The following is a 19,531-nucleotide window of genomic DNA, read 5'->3' as shown; positions in this document are numbered from 1 at the left end:
GTAGAGGCCATCTATGGGTTAAAAAGACGGGTAAATATAACTCACAACGTTGTACACAGATTATATATGTAATAATTGTACATGCTACAATAGTGTTACATAGATAAAAAAAAAACTAGTTAACAAAATGAACTATAACTTTCAAATAAAAACTTATAAAATAAGAGAGCTTGTCGAATTATTTTATTTTAAAAGAGCTCTGAGAAACCGATTTCGTCAACTTTAAGAATCAGTGGATCTAGATTTACTTTAGTAAACATTGTTGGTAGATTAATAATTCATTCTAATTGAGTCAAAGAAAATTTCTGGATCCAGTGATTACTTTTGAAATGTATAATGTTTTATATGAAAAGGATCATTATTAGTGATATCGATGGAAAAATTTCACCAAATGTTTTACGAAAGTAATTTTGTTTTCTCTTTAAACATATTTATTGCTTTATACATCTAGATTACCTTTACATAATGGTTATTAATAGGCCTTTGCAGTATATAAATAAACGGTATAACAGGAAAACGTTCACAAAGGCGTTACTAATTATTTATTAAAATTAATTAATAATAATTGTAAAATAAGTAATATGATTCGTTAGTGATTGATTAATTACAAATATATTATATTTATTATGTTCATTTATTTGCACACCGTGGTTTTGTTAGATAACGTACTAATAAATTGGAATTGTGTAACTCGAGGAAACTTTAATTATATTAATTATTAAATATTAATCATGAATTTAACAACATTTTATATTCCGTCTGAAGAAAAAAAAATACGTGAGTTTAGCTTTACAACATTAGATTTAGTTCATTCGCAGGACAAAGTTAATATAGCAGCACGCCTTCAACTAATTTTGGGATTTCCAACTGTGCACTGACTCATCACGATGTCTCTGGAATTAAATAGTTAAGAGACTTGAAATTTAGAAAGAATATTTCTTCTAATGAGTAAAGATCTGCTAAGATTTTATAAATTTCAACCTTCAAGGGCTAAAGGATATTAAATTTGGAAAGCGGGAGGGAAGCAACTAGTTTTGTATTTAAAAAATCAATTGTCCTTTTATATAAAATTAACTTTGACCTTCGAATGTAATTATATAATAATTGGTGATGTTTTATTTATGAGCGGTCTACATTAAATTTAAATTTAAAATCACAAAGACAATGTCCACTAAAATTTGAATTGAATTTTAAATAGTGTACTACAATAGCAGTACAGAAAGCGGAAGTAGACGTTAAATACAATAGTCGAATTAACCTTTATATGCCGGTAATTCGTTGATGGATTATTTTACAGTTACATTGGTAGTGAGTAATTAATTTATTTTTATTCAAATCACAATACAGCTGTAAGAGGAATGTAGTTCTGCGATCGTGAGGGGTCAGCAGGCCGTCGATAGTCCGCGCCCTGTTGACCCGGGAGGGATCTCGCCGGCCGATAAACATTTTCAATTAACTTAATTCGCTTCGATACGTTTTGCTAAACAAAGCTATCAACTCTAGCAAAGTTCTCATGTAACTGTACATGATTATACAACCCTTATTAGTATAAAGACAACATTAACTTACTATTATCTTTAAGTTGAAAGAAGACGTAAGAATATCATCGAAGAGTAACAGTCCAAGACCCCCGGAGGAGGCCCTTAACCCTAGTACTTCTATGCCGCATTCAGCTAAACGAATTAACAGTTCGGAGATCTTCCAATACGGTGAAACTCTGATTCTGAAGTCGACATGGGGAAGAGGATCGAAGAAGATAGAAAATGTCGCACTATATTTCTAGAATTCTCTAAAACGTACTACGTATATACCATAGAAAAAAATAAAATTCAGAAGTAAGTCAAAAATGGTCGAGCAAGATCCCATCCCGGTCATTAATAAAGCAACATAAGTTTTGTAAATAACAAATGATAATAAACTAGCTATATTTTATAAAAATGAAAATAGAACTAATTGAGTCAAAAGCATGATAATATGACAAATTGTGGTCTAGGAACGAAGATGAGTGAAGGGAGCTAATGCACGGGAGACAATTTGAATGTGAAAAATAATAGAGATTGTGATGGTCAGAAGAAAATTGTAATATAAGAGATTGTGAAGGATGAAAGGAGAAATTGAAACAAAAGAATAAAATGGAAAAAAATACTTTACCCGAGTTATAATCTCCCACCCTCACATGGCAGGGAGAAAGAAAATGTCCCCAAAAAAGGAGACCATAAAATTTAAGAAAAAGAAACATGTAACTAGTATGAAGCTCGAAGGCTCCTTGGGGAGCTTTACTTCATTTAATAAGGTTTGACTAAAAGCCCTTTGCACCCTGTCTGCTAATGCCATTTAAGCAACAGTGTAAACCTGTTAAAAAGAGACACTACAATCATTCCTTTTTAAGGGTGCTCGGGTCTAGTTTACATGTAATTGGATTCTCCTAGCACTCTTATTATGATGTATACAAGATGTCTATGTAAATTTTCTTAAATGCATAATAATATTATTAAATAATAAAATGGATGAAATAAGAAGGAAAATTGCGAAGTGTACATCTACATAAGTGACCGGCGATTTCTTGCAGTAGAGATTGCAATCAAAGGCCTGCTAAATAAGGGACAGAAAAAGAGCACAGAATGCATGTAGGGCAGAAGTGTAAATATATAGAAATCCATTTTATAAGCTTTGATTTAAATTTTTTAAACCAACTTTGGCTCAGGCCTTTTTGGTTGCAACAAACCGGAGATCTAAACAACTATCGAGTGTAAATTTGAGTCGAGATCCTCTTGGAGAACCTTCTCTTCAGTTTATTTGTTGCATTAAAATTGGTGCATACAAGTAAATTCGCAGAATTATAATTACATAAGTTTCACGTTACGAAAAGAAAACTTCTCCTGTACGTTAAAAAAATAAATATATTACTTAAAAGTAATTTCTTGAAGTACCACGGGTTTCACTTGAATAGGGCGACAGTACAAATGTCCGCTAGGCTTTTTTCTTCTTTTCAGCCGATGGATGCTCATTGCAAGGCATACACGATGATCGGTCTTGCACTGCCCGCATCCACGCACCGCCCGACTTCCAGCGACCTTAATGTCTTCGGTTCACGTAGTGGCGTCTACCGGCTCGTGTGAAACGGCCGTCGGTTGAACGAGCGATGTGTCCTACCCCCTGCCACTTCAGATGAGCAATTCTTCGATTTAAGTCGGTGATGTTGGCTCATTTGCGGATCTCACCATTTCTGATTCGATCTCGCAATGAAACTAAAGCTAGGCCTTAAGGTTCTGGAAACTAAGGAATGTGAGAGCAGCGAAGGAGGTCCACTCATAAAGTGGACATAGGACTATTAAAACCGTCGGAAGTTACTAAATGCAAACCGTTTCTAACTTTTTTGGAACTATGGGAAAGAGGCCTATGTCGTGACGTTAATGTTGTGACGCCATATTAGAGCAAAATACATAAGATCAAAAAGATATCAAGTGAATCATAAATTCCAAAGCCTATATTGTATGATCGGTTGAAATTTATTACTTCTGGGTACAATAAGTTCCTGGTGTACAATCTTAAAACCCATATGGTCATACGACAGAAAGATTTGGAAAGTTGCCAGTAAAACCAACCCTGGGTTGTTGTAAGCTTGCAAAGTGTTCAAAAGGACATCCAGAGGAATGTTACAAATGCTCCATGGAAGTTAAAAAAATACTAATTACAAAAGTACTTAGACACAACAATACTGGCCGAATATATCCAGCGCTATTAAAAACAAGATGTCGAACATCTCACTCATCGTCCCAATTCTCTCACTTTTGAATTACTTGAAGACGTCAATGTTGTTTTAAGATTAAAGAGAAACCACGTGGTTTGATTAGACAGTATGACATCGATCTCCTGCTCTATTAGAACCTGTTCACTATGTGAGTGCTTTAGACGAAGTATGCTAGAATATAGTTTAACAATTTAAATTGCTTATTAACGGAATACAAATTTAAATACCACTACAAAGACAAAAGTTAAAAACTTCCTATTAATATTATTTAAAGTTATTTACACAAGTTTTGATTAACAGTCATACAATACGATTTAATTTTTTAAAGTAAAACAAGCGATACAATATTTACATAATTATATGGTTGGGTATGTTTGTAAGTACGAGATTATTTTGGGTGCCTAAATAATTGTTTTTAAAAGCCTCATATTGCTTATAAGGGATAACTGAAGTTTGACATAGATGAGAGGATAATTAAAATTGAATATGGGAGAATATAGTTAGAGCACAGGCCATCGCCAACGCTCACGGCGGCACTAATAGATTTGTTTCCTCAGCCCCCACCACGCGGCTTTCCCCATGGCGCGGTACAGCTTCGGTCATCGTCATTTATCGATTTCTCCTCTGCAACCCCAAAGATATCTATGAGTAGATGTACCATTACTGCCACGTTTGGAAGGCGGAATGTCGATCGCAGTATATGGTATTACGGTTCATAGAGGACGGTGCTGTCCATCATCTGAAAACTTATTTGTGAGCAGTGGTAATCCTATAATATAATGCACAAAGAGTGAATTATATTAGAGTCCCGAGAATCGAACCTATCAACATTATTTCGCAGTTATCATTAAAAAAGCTGATGTTTTGGTAGTACTGTGGTATTAACATCAGCGATTTTTTTATATATGATAAAATGTTGTCGAGCTAATTAGCAAATGGGGAAAATCCTACTGGACACCTGGGAATGTTGCCCAGGTAGTGTCGGACTCTAACCGACTAAAAACCCCATTTGCCAATCTCTCCACTTTTCAAGTTGGTCCATCGACATGGAGGTCGATGCCTTTTTTCTAGATCCTTCTATGTGTCTCCAGGTCAAGGTGTTCCCTCAAATCTTTGCTTATTGGTTATATCTTACTACTAGTATTAGCCGTGCTGGCCTTTGCTTTTTTTATTTTTATTTTTTATATTAAGTTTTATGACTATGGTTATCATGATCGTTATCCTTCTTTTTTGTTTTTATTATTATATATGTATTGGTTCTTTTTTAAAAATTTTTTAGGCCGTCTTTTTTTAATATTTATCTTATACTTATTACGTTATTGCTTATCACTATTCTAGTATATGTCACCTGTATATATTTTAATATATACAATTTACATATCTTTCTTACATATTTTAATTTCTACGCACAGCGTCCTCCACCACCCGGACGCAGAATTCGGCAAAATCACATCGAGTTGTTTCGCCTTCAGGCCAATCTTTAAGCATAATAGATGGATTACATTTTCCTCCACGTCCGGGTCGTAGATACACGTCGGGTCTGTTTTACATCTAAGCCTACATAAATATGAGGAGAAACCGCCTTGACCTGTCAACACCTTCAAGTCAACAACATCAGCGATTAATGAGTATTAAATTCGCATGTTCTAGTTTCAGTTCTGTTTGAGGCATATGTATGTATGTATATTCGTCGCGAGTCGTGGATTACAGCCTCGCAGTTCGTCGTACTCACGTGGCAGCGGTTTTAAACAACGGTCGGCATCTTTGTTACAACAAAATTGCAAATTAAGTCGTGATATGGCGTTTAGATAGCTCAAACAGATACCACGCTCCAAAGATAAATGTTGAAGATATTTATAATGACGCAGCGTGTTTTAATTATGTACTTTTATATTGCTTTAGTAAACAGAGTGTGACTATTTTTTATGCTTTTAAGTTTATTACAGTTCGTTTAACCTTGAATGAACTATATAGATACTGCGGGGACTACAAATAAATTTTGAGGACAATTTAGAAGGGTTATTATTTTAGTATTTCAATTGGACATCAAGTCGCTTTTATTTTAATTACACTTACAATAAACTTTCATGTTAAAAGCATCATCATACCAGCCGACATACATCCACTGCAAGGCATAGGCTTCATCAAAAGAGATATATATATATATATATATATAGCTGATCTTGGCTTTGATTTCTATGTAACGAATCCCTTGACTTATTATGCAATAAATTTTAAGAGTTTACCAATCGCGTAAAAAACTTTGTTATTAATGAATTTTTATAAGATTAAGTTTAGTAATGAATTGCTATATGTATTGTAGAAAGGATTTCAGATATCCTTAAAAAACACGACTGAGTTGTGGGTTCACAAATCATGAAGAGTTTTGAACTCTTGTAAAAACGTACTTTAAATAGAAGGAAGCTATTACATTGAAATTTTGTTTGATTATTGTTTGTATCAGGTAGGGCTCTTCGGATATTGTACACTATGTAAATAAATTAATAAACAAACCTTATATTATACCTGGTTATCATTAATTTGATATTCTTTATTGTACACGCTAGAATACATATAAATCGTTTCATAATAATAAACAAATAAGTAAGGGCGGTGTTATCACGCGAAGCTATTTCTTACAAACAACCACAGTATAGAAACAGTAGAAGTATAAATAATGGGTAGTTAAAGTGTTCAAAAATACATATATAAACATACATACATATGTAAATATCATTTATACTTATAATTAATATGGTATAATACATATACCGGTATAATAGATATTATAAATATAATACAAGAATAAATATAAACATCAAACTGACTTCGATCGCACTTACCTCGGAAAGAATAAAGAAACAGAGAGAATACAACTAATGAATTAAAGGATAAATAATTATAGTTTAGGCAATAGTTCTTGACCATTTTTAATAAAATGGTCAAGAACTATTTATTAACTATTTATCTAAGTTATAACGAGCCTAATGTTGTTATAATAAGAAATTTATTTCAATTTGATTATACTATATCCAATTGTGACGTTCCTTGTGAAGGCTTCCTATTCCTACTGGTCCTATTGGATATCAGTGAATAAAGGTTTATGTCTAGCATTGAACGTTTTACGGCTGAAATGTTGATAATGATGATGTAATAATAAATAATTATGGAATTCACATACGTGTTATTAAAATCATGGCGCTAAATCTTTAAGCATCCGAACTTTTGCAATAAAGATACTGTTTAAATTCAAATGCCTTGTGCAACATTTGAAGTAAATCCTACAATTGCTATAAATAACAATTGTCATGTTTGTAATTGAATTTGTAAAATATGTTATATTGACGAACTCGCTTGTGTTGTGACTTTGCTATACGGTTTATTTTTGTGTCAGTTTTGACAATCAAGGTGTTTTTAAAACCCGGTAAATTATGGTTACCTGGGAAATCTATTTTCTTTTTTACTTTACTAGCACATTATGATCATCATCATCATTTAAGCCAAAGGATGTCCACTATTGGGCATATTGTACTCAATGATTTTCAATAATCGAATGAAAGCGACCTGCATCCATTGTTTTCGAATGACCTTATAAATATATATTTATGAGCATTTTAGAGACAAACTAATTTTCTTTATTAATAGATATGTAATAAAACATAGCTTTATCGTATCGGCCTATAGAAGCCTTACCCTAAAGGCATAGGCTTTCCCCAAAGATCTCCATGATCACCGGTCTGGCGCTGCTCGCATCTAGCGACTATCCGCGACCTTTATTATGTCGTCAATTTATCCAAAGGGGGGCCTGGCCACGCCGCTTCTATAAGTTCGTGGCCGCCACACATTGGCTGTTCTGCGGATTTCCTAATTTTTTATTCTTACTCGATCTCGTGGTGCAACTTTGAACATGGCCATCTCCATTGCTCTGTGGGTGTATCTTGAGCCTTCCTATAAAGCCCATCGTAAGCAACACACATTGGTCAAACGTCTTCGTCTTCAGACCCTGTGGTATTTTTATATTTTGTTCCCGAACACTGTCCATCCGAGTTGGATTCGGCGAGTGATCTCTAAGTCCACCCATCTGGACGGTTTGTGCGAGATATATAAAATCGTCTACAATATTAATTCATAATTTAATTTAGTGTCAATTATTAAAGGTAATTCAAGTAATAAATATGGAATAAGTAGTTTGATATTTAACTATATATTTAATTAAATGACGCATTCGTTGTGGATTATATCTTCTCATATCTCTTTAAATAATTGTAAAACTATTACTGTAAAAATAATTACAAGTTGATTCATTATTTTATTAGTAAATAGTCTTGCTTTCGTTTTGAACATCTATTAAAATTGTCATATCTACTGGATATAGGCTTCTGCCATAGATTACCAATAAAACCGGTTGAAACTAAATCCCACCGTAAACGTAGTATGTATAGCATTTATAATAATACATTAATTTGTTTAGTAGCCATTATTAATTGTTGCTAATAAAATTTTGTATGTCTTTCTTTATGAAATATCCTTAAATCTATATGTATTTATTAAACGTTTTGGATTTATATGTATATAAGCAAATATATAACAGAGTTGTTAATGAAAGAAATTATTTTATTCTAAATTTGTCTTTATTAATAATAAACTTGTTATACCTGAAGTGAGAATAACGTAATACATTGCCGTATCACTAGTATCATAAGATTAACAAACTTAAAATTTGGAAACAAATATTACTATCAGTAAAGGTGAGTAAAGAAAGAATTTTATGAAATACCACTCCCAAGTAGGATTGAAGGAGCGTTCAGAGGTAACGTGGGTGGCTGTTATAAAAGCTACGATAATTTTCTCCAGTACACTTACTGTTAGGAGATCCAGCTCTGAACATCGGATTTGGCGCCATCCAAGGGAAAGCTCCGAAAGGCCACGCCGGCGGTGCAGGACCTTGGTACAGCCGAGGCAACAGCGGTTGGGGTACCACAACACCGCTCCTGCTTTCCATTTCTTCTCCATCATTGTTGCTTTCCCTGTCGTCTCTTTCGTCTCCCGCATTGGACTCAACGTCTTCGATATCGACGTCGCTGTCATCGCTCTCCAACGCGCTCTCTGCGTCGATACTACTTGTATCAGCGGTTTCTTTCGGCGCGTCGGTCTTACCGCCCAGCAGTGAGTCCACGCTGAACGATATTCGGCCCTTGCCCCCGCTGTCCGGGGCGTCGGCCCGCTCACATTCGAGCGATGTCTTCATTTCACCTACTCAATAGCATTTCAGGAATATCTCACACAAGCGACGGGCAACACTTACTTCATTTCCTTTATTTTTAATCTATTGTACTAAACAATTCTTCTCTGCCTACATCAAATACATTAGTATATCCACAGTTAATGATAAGTTTCAGTAATTCTTAGTCGCCATCAGATTTAAAATTTGTTTATACTTAAATTAAATAACACAATTGTCAATAAATGTTATTGTTAATTCGCGTTTAAAACACTAGAAAATACAGTACATTCTAGAGCACTTTAATTGTCACCCTCAGCACCGAACACAGTATCTATAACAAAGATTAGGCAGTCCCACTGTTTAGTCTTCCAAGTGTAGCATTAATCTTCCAAAAATCCATTAAGATTACAGGCTAGAAATAAAAATAGTTCTAATTTTAAAGCGTATTGTTCATTTTAAGTCTTTACTTGTCACATACACAAAGCTTGCGAAATTTTGCAACACTGAATTCGAAATAGGAATGTGAGAACGCGGATAGGATATTGCGCGTTATGAAAAAATTCGTATTTTGAATATAGAATGTTGTATTCAAAATCTGCCGGCTGCGAGTAGTGTTGCAGCGAGCGCGTCCGCGAGCGCTCGTCGTCCGCGTAACGATTCGCGCGGCGGCTCTGTGGAAATCGCGCTAGTATTGGGGCGAAGCGCGACTGCGGCCCGCCTCTCCCTCTCTGCCGCCCGACAGAGACGCAACGACCGATCGAGGAATTTTAATAAGCGGCGCGGACGGAGCGAGACAGCGCTACAAGCGAACATGTGTGGAAACGCGATATTGGGTAGGCGGGGTTCGTCGCGCTCAAATTAACGCTCTCAGTGGAATACGCCTTATACAATTCTCTACAGTCATTCTGTTGTATACTTTAACTGACTGTGTTAAAGTTTATTTTTGAATGTATTAGTTAAATAGAATTGACGTACTGGAATAGAAGGTTGTCGGATTGCAGCGGCTATTGTGTTGAATGAAAAAGGAGTAAATAGACGGTCGCCGTAGGCGGCGTAGAGGGGACTTTACGATTTAATTATTCGCGAATACGGAGGCATTTTGTAGCGAGCTAATGTCTCATTGTCTCATTAATATCGGGCGGGACGGCCATGTTTGATTTGTTTATGACACGGGCCGCGTGGGCGAGGCGGGAAGCTTGCTCGCCGTCCGAACGGTGACCGTCCGAGTGACAGTTCGAAAACGGCGATGCGATGCTCTCGGCACAGAGTTAATTCCACTCATTGATTGGGAGTTCCACCAGATTAGGAGTTTAATTTTTTTTTCGATTGTCTGCAATCTTTTCGAGTGACTAGGCACTCAAAAAGTTGAAACGTTTTTAATAAATATCATTTTTGTTCATTTTTGCTAGTTACACAATTTTGTTAGTTACCTCCAACTAATAATTTCTACAAATGGTAGATTAGATCATTAGGGAACAGTTAAATCAAGATGACCATTCACTGGTGTCTCAGCTATTTATAGGTCCAATGTATACGATTCTATAACAAAATAGCAAGCATCACGGTAAATTCATTAAGCACAGTCTTTTACAAAAGCCACATTACTCTTTAAGAGTTTTTCTTTGAGAGTATTCTTGATAAAAAAGCTGGGAAATGAATTGTTCTATTTTTTAATTTTATTTGTTGTTACAATTGTAAAAAAAAAATCAAACTCCTTCGAGTCTCTTGTTGGTTTTTCTCAGTAAGTGCGTTACGAAATAAATTAAAGTTAATTTTATGCTGTCGATTATGTATTATTATATTATTTAATTAGAAGTGTACAAGGGCAATGCTCGACTCATTTTTTTCTTTGAGAAGAAAAAATATAAATACTTAATTTTCAAAATATTCTAACTATTTAAACAATTTCTATATATTAAAATCCGTGTTACCGAGTTTTAAAGTTAAGCCTTAATAAAATTTAATTATGGCTTTGTCAATTAAATCAAATTTGTAAATATAGACAAACATATATACATAAAAGTTATTTAAAATGACAGAAATGTACGTAAAAAGAGAAAAATTTTAATAAACAATGTTATGTCGAACAAACTTTAGTTCTATGTTAGTCGAGTCAATGATTTTAAAGAATAAAAAGTAACTGAAGTAATTTTTCATTTAATTAATTTAATATTAATATAATTTGGCTTAACAGCGTCTCATTACAGGAACCCTGACTGTCGTCACGTCAGCTTTACACAAGGCACACACGTACGTTCCCAGAGAAATTCAAATATGAGAGTCACGATTTAAACGTTTTGTCTTAGTCATGCACACACACACACGAGCCGCAGTGAAACGTGTTCCAAATTTTAGCGTCAACTCGATGGGAAATCATTTTTTGTCATTTCCACTTATTAAGCATATATATAGTACAACCAATGCTACCTAGTAATTATATAACAATTATTATATACATTTCTACCTATATACTGGCTCATCAATATGTCTTTAAATTCATAAGGCTTAGATACTTGAAATTTGGTAGGAATATTCATTTCATTGAGAGGTCATCTATAACAGGACTTTACGAAATTCCAGCCGCGAGGATTGAGAGGAAGTTGATTAAGTTCGCAAAGCCGGTGGAGGAAAGCGAGTTTTAATGTATAATATATTTATATATGTATATATATATATATATATATACATACATATACTAATAAAAATTTGAGTTATCGAAACTCAACATCAAACTTCATGCTCCGTGATGCTTGAAGTAGACACAAATGGTGGAGTATTATAAAGAAGATTGTGTCCATGTTCTGAGCATCAAGGATTCACGACAATATGGATTATAATGTAAAGGAGAAAGGCATAAATTCTTTTATTCGTAAAATAATGTCTCTGTCTTATTGGTACCCACAGTTATAGGTAAAAGGACAGGTAGCGAAGAAATGTGCTTCGTTTAGTTCGTTTTGGTTAAATGTATTTTATAATAACAACGCTCGAGAGCCTCGTCCCGTGAAAATTACTTATTACGCCCGGTTAGAAGGTTACCAAATTTTTAAACTGGGTCGCTGGATGCAGATCACTTTCAATCGGTTCTATTCGTAATATATGGGAAAAACCAATACCCCAGCATTAGAGTTTTTACGGTAGAACATATGATGACGCATATTAAAATTTACCTGCAGTGGATAATTTGACCCACTGGAAACTCTTTAGCTAATGTAGCTGTTGATTATAGCCCATATTGTACACATAGATATGCCCAAACACTTACATATGTAAACACGTAAATGGCCAAAAAAAAACATATTATTCAATAAACGAATACTTAAATCCTTGGCAATTATATCGCTTGATTATTTTGTTTTCGTTTACGCTATTTCTAGCGGAAAATGTCTGTGTATAAATCATTTTGTAATAAGAAATATAAAGTTTATATTGTCAAAAATACTTTCTTTTTTTAAATAAAGTTGTTGATCAATAACAGTCTTATAAAAAGTATGAATTTTGAATGAATTTGTATCTTTATCATAGACGCTAACACAGGCGCAACCTCTCTAGAAGTTCCTTCATAATTTTAACGTGGAATTACACTGTTAGGCTAACATTAAACTTTTTATAACAACCTGAAGCTGGAAAAGGCTAAAAATCAACTCTATTCGGACTACCGTCTCGTCAAATTTGCTTCCCAAAAAACACTAGTTGAAGTACAAGTTCTGTTTGTACTAAAGTACGGTCTGTTTATACTTAGTAGTAATTACATATAATATATCTTAAATATTGCAATGTATGCAATGGTCAACATATTTACAAGGAGTGACATTAAATCGGAAAAATAAAATAGTTACTCTGAAATTTGTTTAATAGTTTTTCAACTGGATTACGACAGGGCTAGGGTTGGCAGTATGTAAGTAAAATAGATTCGCGACCTTGTTCAGCCATTACTTAACAGACCTATTAAGCAGACAAGCAGATAAAAGCACAACAAAAAGTAATTCGGATCGAGTCGTTAGCACCGCGTCGCTTAACGTTGGGTTAATCGCATTGAATCGATATCTCGCATCTCTTTGTGCATCTCCGTATATCAAACTGTAAACCTTATTACAACTGAATAAAACTCAAAACACGATCATAATGTGGACCCCATTAGCGATATCAATTCGCAAATATATTTCTTTATTTGTCACTCGAAATTCGTACCTATTGCAATGATGATAAGAATTCTGCAAAACCCACCCCTACAGTTCGTCCCCTTTAGCCAATTAACGTAATTTAATTGTACAGAGAGATCAACGATGGCTTTAATTAAAAAAATACAATCATGGCAGCGTAATGTTTATTTCTAGTAGGTGGGGTAATAAAATAACTACGAATTTACGTAGATTTTATTGAATATTGCAATTAATATCAATACTCGTAAATCTTTTCAGTAAGAGACACTATAGGTGACACGTAAAAATCCTCATTCATTATACGCCAGATACCATAATTCGTGGTTTATTTTGTTAATTAATACGTCTCATTACAAATATCTCCTATAAAAAGGTTCATTCAAATTGACCACTTGTGTATGTCATGAGAAGGATGGTATATGACTGTAAGTAATTGCTAACTAAACCAATTATATAATAACGAAGAAACACATACATAGATTTATTTACCTTAAGTGTGATATTGACTTTCTTATACATTATAAATATCAACAGTAATCATTTATTTTAACAATATAAATTATATGCCTGAAACAGTCTTGCAAGTCTTTAACCATATTTTTATAATACACATATAGTGAAAGCAACATTTTATGTATACAATAATGTGATATATTATTTATTTCATATTTAATATTATTATATTTATCGTTTTCATCATTTCAGCTGGGACGTCTACTGCTAAACATTGGAATTCTCCATAGATATCCAGCTGTTTGGTTGGAAGCAGCTGCATCCAGCATTTTGCAGAAGTTTAACAAGGTCATCTGTCCACTTTGAGTCTTACACTGCGGCTACTACTTGTGGTCTACACAATAAAAACTAAAGGCACCAGCGCCCATGTGTTCTGTGCTACGTGACCTAACAAAATATTACGTTAAATCATTTAATTTTAATTCTTTGACACATGATTATGATAGTGATGGTGATTATGCCATTTTCACCTTCAACGAGTAAGTGTATAATGATTTTCATCATCATCAGATTCTAAATCCATCCAGGTTTCTGTGGGAAGCTAATAGTAAATAAAGCCTTTATCGCCTTTTCTCTCAAATCAGCGGAATTTGTAAATATTGCAAACATTCAGCAACCGGTGAGTAAATGAGGAGTTTATGCAAAAAGAGATGTAAGAAGAATATATTAAAAGGTTATTTCATAATTCTAGATTTCTCTAAGATAGTAAAGAGTAGTTTATCACCGTTCCATGGGTTCACCGTGCAGGCGCCGGGTCCATCGTCTTGTATGGTTCGGGTATGATTTTAGGGGCGTCCATGCAATGCATTGGTTATCTCTTTCATGGACCAGGTTCCCCTTCCCACTTGACCAGATTTTAATAATCGTTCCAATACTGCTTAAGAAGAGGAAGCATGTTTTAGAAATGAGCTAATTTTCCGTCTTGGCCTAAATCCAGTAGGTCAAACACAGATTTCGATGTTATACCTCTCACCGTGATGAATTTCGGGGTGGCCTGACTTGCAGCGGGCGTATATTGGCTGACACCATGATGATGTTGACCTCTGCTCCTGTCTCCACATCATACAAATCGACAATGAAACGATTACTAGTAATTTCTTTGACTTTTTCGTAGTACTTATTCACATTGGTTGTGTGTAAAACAATCTCATGTATAAATAAATGACATTACAAATGCTGTTAAGATATATTGATAATTATGTAACGAGTAAAATAAAAAACAAATGCGTCGAAGTTTCGAGAACGTTCATTACAGAGAAGAAATACAGCTGGACGTTAATTAAATGTTTAGTCGAAAAGAAAATTATACTGTCAAATCGCAGAAAAGCTCCGGCGCGGCAATCGAGAGGTGGCGGTGTGCTATTAAATTATTATACAGAGGATTTAATTAAGATCCGCGCCGAGATCTATTTAAAATATAAATTGCGCGGAGAAAAAAGCCACGGGATCCCGTGCCGCAATAAAATTTCAGATACGACCTTCTGCGGGAGTCTCGAGAGGCCCTTGTAAGAAAACGGCTTAACTGAAATTTATACCGAAATAATACGCAAAAGGGACGCTCTTTTTAAATAACGACTTTCATATTCCCGAGTGGCGCGGACAATTTAGCGGAGATGGGAGATATTTTTTTTATTAAAAACTTGGAGGTTATAATAGTGAGGGGGAGCGGGTATTACTCCGCTGGAAATGAGCTTTTAGTTAGCCAATTTTTTCCACTCTACATACAGCGTGTTCATATTTTCACATTTTTTCGTCTAACTTCATCACAAGAATCATCGACACAACTTCACGAGGTCTGCAGGGTCATCTTGTATGTTCATTACGACGCCTGCTACTAGGTTTATACCTCCACCATAGGCCGCCACGAAGACCGGTGTGGCCTCTATAGGTCAGCGCCTCATCTGGCGACTTCCCGTGACCTATGTCATTGGTATATCTAGTGAGGTAGACACTAGGTAGCTACCTATACCCTTTCCTGTATTTTGGACTGATTATAATCATCGTTATCATATTAGCCGCTGGGCGTCTATTGCTGGACATCCAACGTCTCTTGACGACCCTGAAGTCGTCTGGCCACTTTGCCGTTCCATGGTCACCACTCCAGATCAACAATCAACAAACCTAAGCGGTTATCAGTTAATGTGCGCGGCCTGCCCACTGCAACTTGATTTTCCACAGAACGATGTTTGTTACATTCGTCTACGGGTCATCATTCCTGATTCTATTTATTCGTACTAAAAAGTATAGAATTTATGGATCGTGCCTAAGTGAAGGCAGGTCCACTGTATAAGGCTTTGCAGGACATATATAGTTCATTGGACAGAGCTCCATTACAATCCCCCTCCCCAGGTACAGAACAAGTATTTCTCTAGCAATAAAAACAAATGGAATGCATATTCAAACAATATTAACATTTGTTGCGTTGTACCTACGAAGGAACAGGACAAGCATGGCTGACGTAATCTAACGAGGATCCTTCTATATTTTAGTACAGCATTCATTTATGGTATTCATGTTTTACTGTAATTAAAAATAAAAGCAAATTACGTACCAAAAAACTTATTATAAACTATGTTTTTTCATTATTTTTGTCTATAATCTCTGGAACAATAAAAACAATTTGAATTTAAATTTCGGAATATTATGTTTTAGTTCTTAATTATTTGTCATTTTGTATATCTTTGTATGACACACCTATATTATGTAAATGTTTTTATATATAATACTTAAACGGACCCCAGTGATAAAGGACTAAGACCTGATCGACGCGTCGCAGGTTTGGCTTTCAGGATGCATTGTTATATAACTTGTGTAAGTACACTTTGTACATTAATTATGTATGATTGACACTGTTAATATGTTTATGGAGGATGGGTAGCTGCGGTTCCTGCATACCATTATACCACATTGCGATCATCAACCCGCCTGCGTGCCGTGGCGATTATGGTATATCGCCTTATAAAAATTTTTGGAAGAAGCTTATTCCTTGCAATGGGCATCTATCGGCTTAAAGGGAGAGAAATGTTATAATAAGAGATTGATGTAACATTTTTTCTGAGAAAATTGAAATTTATTAGATACCTTAATAAACTAAATATTATTAAAAAAATAATTATGAATTATTAGTTAATTATGTGATATTTTTCGGGTATAGATTAAATAATTAAAAATAAATTTGCATGTAATTTTTTTAACACTCTGTAGTACGCATAGACAAGCGACAAAGAAATAAAGGTTGCGTTCCCGCCGACACGGCCCTCGGCGTAAAACATTACCCGCCTTAATATTCCACAATTGCTACTTACATTTCGACCACGTTTACAGACTTACATTTATGATTTACTTGCGTCGCACAACCGACTAATTAATGTAATCAGTTTTTGTAATAAAAAAAAACATTATTTCTTTAATTACATGTATATGCTAAATGTTTTTCTATGTTAATCTGCTTTTAGACTAGACTCTGTGTTTGGCACCAATCTTTGTAACATAACTTCTGAAGATGCCCCGTGGAGGGGTGAAACAGGTATTGAGTGATTTAACGGTGGCAGTTGTGTAATTCGCATTGTTTGCCGCATACGCATTTATCAGCGGGCTGGCGGGTGGTGCACTTTGTTGCACGACTATCACTGCATGTGCGGAAGTGGCTAAATATTGGTCCTTTTCTTACTTAGGATGGACTTCCGCAAGGTAACGCCTGATTCCATTAAATCTACTCTTTTATTACCGAATTGGGAGGCCGCCCAGCCCTTAGATCGCTTAGGACGTCCCATGGTTACCTTGCACACAGGCTTCGGTTTGGGCCGCCACTCAGAACACGTTAAAGACTTATACTTAAGGGCACCCGGGAGAATCGAACATAAGTTTGGTCAGTTGGCTGGCTACTACTACTACCGTTTCGGAAAGCGATGGGAAACATGAAGCTTCTTTTAAAATGATCGGAGACTTGTTGTCTACAGTTTACGGTCCAACCTCGCTGATAAGAGCGGCTTTTCCTTGACCAGGCTGGTAATCGTGTTACAAGATGGTATATGGCCTCTTTTTAATGGGAGAATGTGCAAACCATGCCACTACGCAGGTATAGAGCAGATTAGTAAGAAGCTTTTCATTTTAAGCAGTTGTAGCACAGTGATAAAGGTCCCGGGACACAATCTTATATAGTTCACGATTTGTTTATTCATTATGTAAGATTGCCAATGTTCCCAAGCAAGTTTCACAACAAGAGGATGGGCAGCAGCAATTGCCAATTCGCTTGCCAAGCATGGCATCTTTGGGAGTGTGCGTCTATTGGCCGAAACGACGAAACCATTATACTCGTAAGCTATTTCCTTATTTGAGTCAAACATATAATTATGAGATTAAAATTTAAATATGTACGATAATGAATGTCAGATATCACGTCATCCATTGCTTGACACTTCATGAAGCTCCAAATCTCTTGTAGATATCTAGGTATTTAAACTTTAATAAATTGTGACTATCAATTTTTTAAATAGCCAGTCTTTATAATATTTTTTCAACTTCTTTGTGAGCAGTATATCATAATGCACGATGGGTGTATTATATAAGGCTGTATCAAGGAAATCGAACACGCGAACTACAATCGCAAGACTCACTCCTCTACCGCTGAGCTACCAGTGCGCGATCAGGGTTTAAATTATAAATAATATTTTACGAAATTAACCGAGTTGATCTCCCTGTTACGTTACAAAGTGGACTACTCCGTTTTGTCATACAAACACAAAGCAAACGGCACCTCGTTAAAGAGCGGCCTTGTTAAGTCAAAGACAAACAGCGCCTAAAACAACCAGACGACGGGCTTCCATTTATATCGACCAGTGTAACATGACCTCTCCGATCTTACTATAAATTTGTAAAATACATTTAAAATAAACATGATTTAATTTAAACTTCAATAATAAAAATGTAGCTTTTTTTTATTTAGTCATGTAGTCTTTCTTTGTAACTGTAGTTCTCGATGATTATGAATTAAATGAAATATAATATAAATTTGTCTTTTTTTTTAGCATATATTTGTGATAATCTACTATGAAGACTTTAGAGTTCAAAATATCGCAATGCCTGAAGACGAAGGTCACTGACCAGTGTGTGTTGTCAGTGTTGATTGGATCCAAGACGTTGTCGCTTACGGTGGGCCTTAAACGAAGGCTCAAGATGACCCACAGCGCAAACGAGAGTGCTATGCTCGGAGTTCCGTTGAGATTAAATCAGTAATGAGAAGATCCATAAAAGAACCGACGTAGCTCGATGAATTGCACGTGTGAAGTAATAGTAGGCGAGTCACAACGCTCATGCAACTGATGGCCGTTGGAGCCGAAAATTTCTCGATTGACGGCGACGAACCGGTAGATGAGGCTTGGGTAGGCGAACCGGGAACATATTTAAGGTCGCGAAAAGTCATTGAATGCGGGCAGCGCTAGACCGGGGCAATCTTCGTAGGAGACCTGTGCCTTGCAGTGGACAGTAACATATTTCCACTCGCCATGTTAATTTATTTGAAAGGTCTTTTGATATTTTATTTACAAACCCTAGAATTTATTATTTTACATCTTTAAATTATTTTCAGATATATGAAGTTAATTCTAGACTGGGTTAGATAATGGGTTTTTAAAAACAGAACAAGTTGAAAAAACTAAAATTCGATTTAAAAATCATCATTCTAAGACGTATGATTCCCAAAAATCGATTATTTTAGCCTTGTATCACTTTTGTATTATTATCTATATCAGGCTAAACCTTTCTTTCTTTCCCTCTGATTTAAATATATTAAAAATACTGGCGTGAAACCAAAATGTGTTTCCTATAGACATGTTTAAATTGGACGCGTTATGGCTTCGACAAATATTGTTTAAACAGAACGTG

The 19,531-nt window shown here is 35.2% G+C and overlaps 1 protein-coding gene across 1 annotated transcript in view; it reads right to left on the bottom strand.

Annotated features, from left to right (window-relative positions):
• Positions 1-9,696, bottom strand: part of LOC137926035 (muscle segmentation homeobox-like) — a 42,403-nt gene extending 32,707 nt beyond the window's left edge. The window contains exon 1 of the mRNA XM_068769566.1: positions 8,615-9,696. Within this exon, the coding sequence (XP_068625667.1) occupies positions 8,615-8,999 (385 nt within the window). The 5' untranslated portion in view covers positions 9,000-9,696. The remainder of the gene's footprint in view (positions 1-8,614) is intronic.
• Between the last annotated feature and the right edge of the window lie 9,835 nt (positions 9,697-19,531).

This window comes from Battus philenor, unplaced genomic scaffold (assembly GCF_028537555.1).
Source record: "Battus philenor isolate CCGP_79_NKW_IND1 unplaced genomic scaffold, ilBatPhil1.0.hap1 SCAF_28, whole genome shotgun sequence".
NCBI lineage: Eukaryota > Metazoa > Arthropoda > Insecta > Lepidoptera > Papilionidae > Battus > Battus philenor.
The sequence above is the reverse complement of the archived record's forward strand: the minus strand, read 5'-3'. Positions and strand labels throughout refer to the sequence as shown.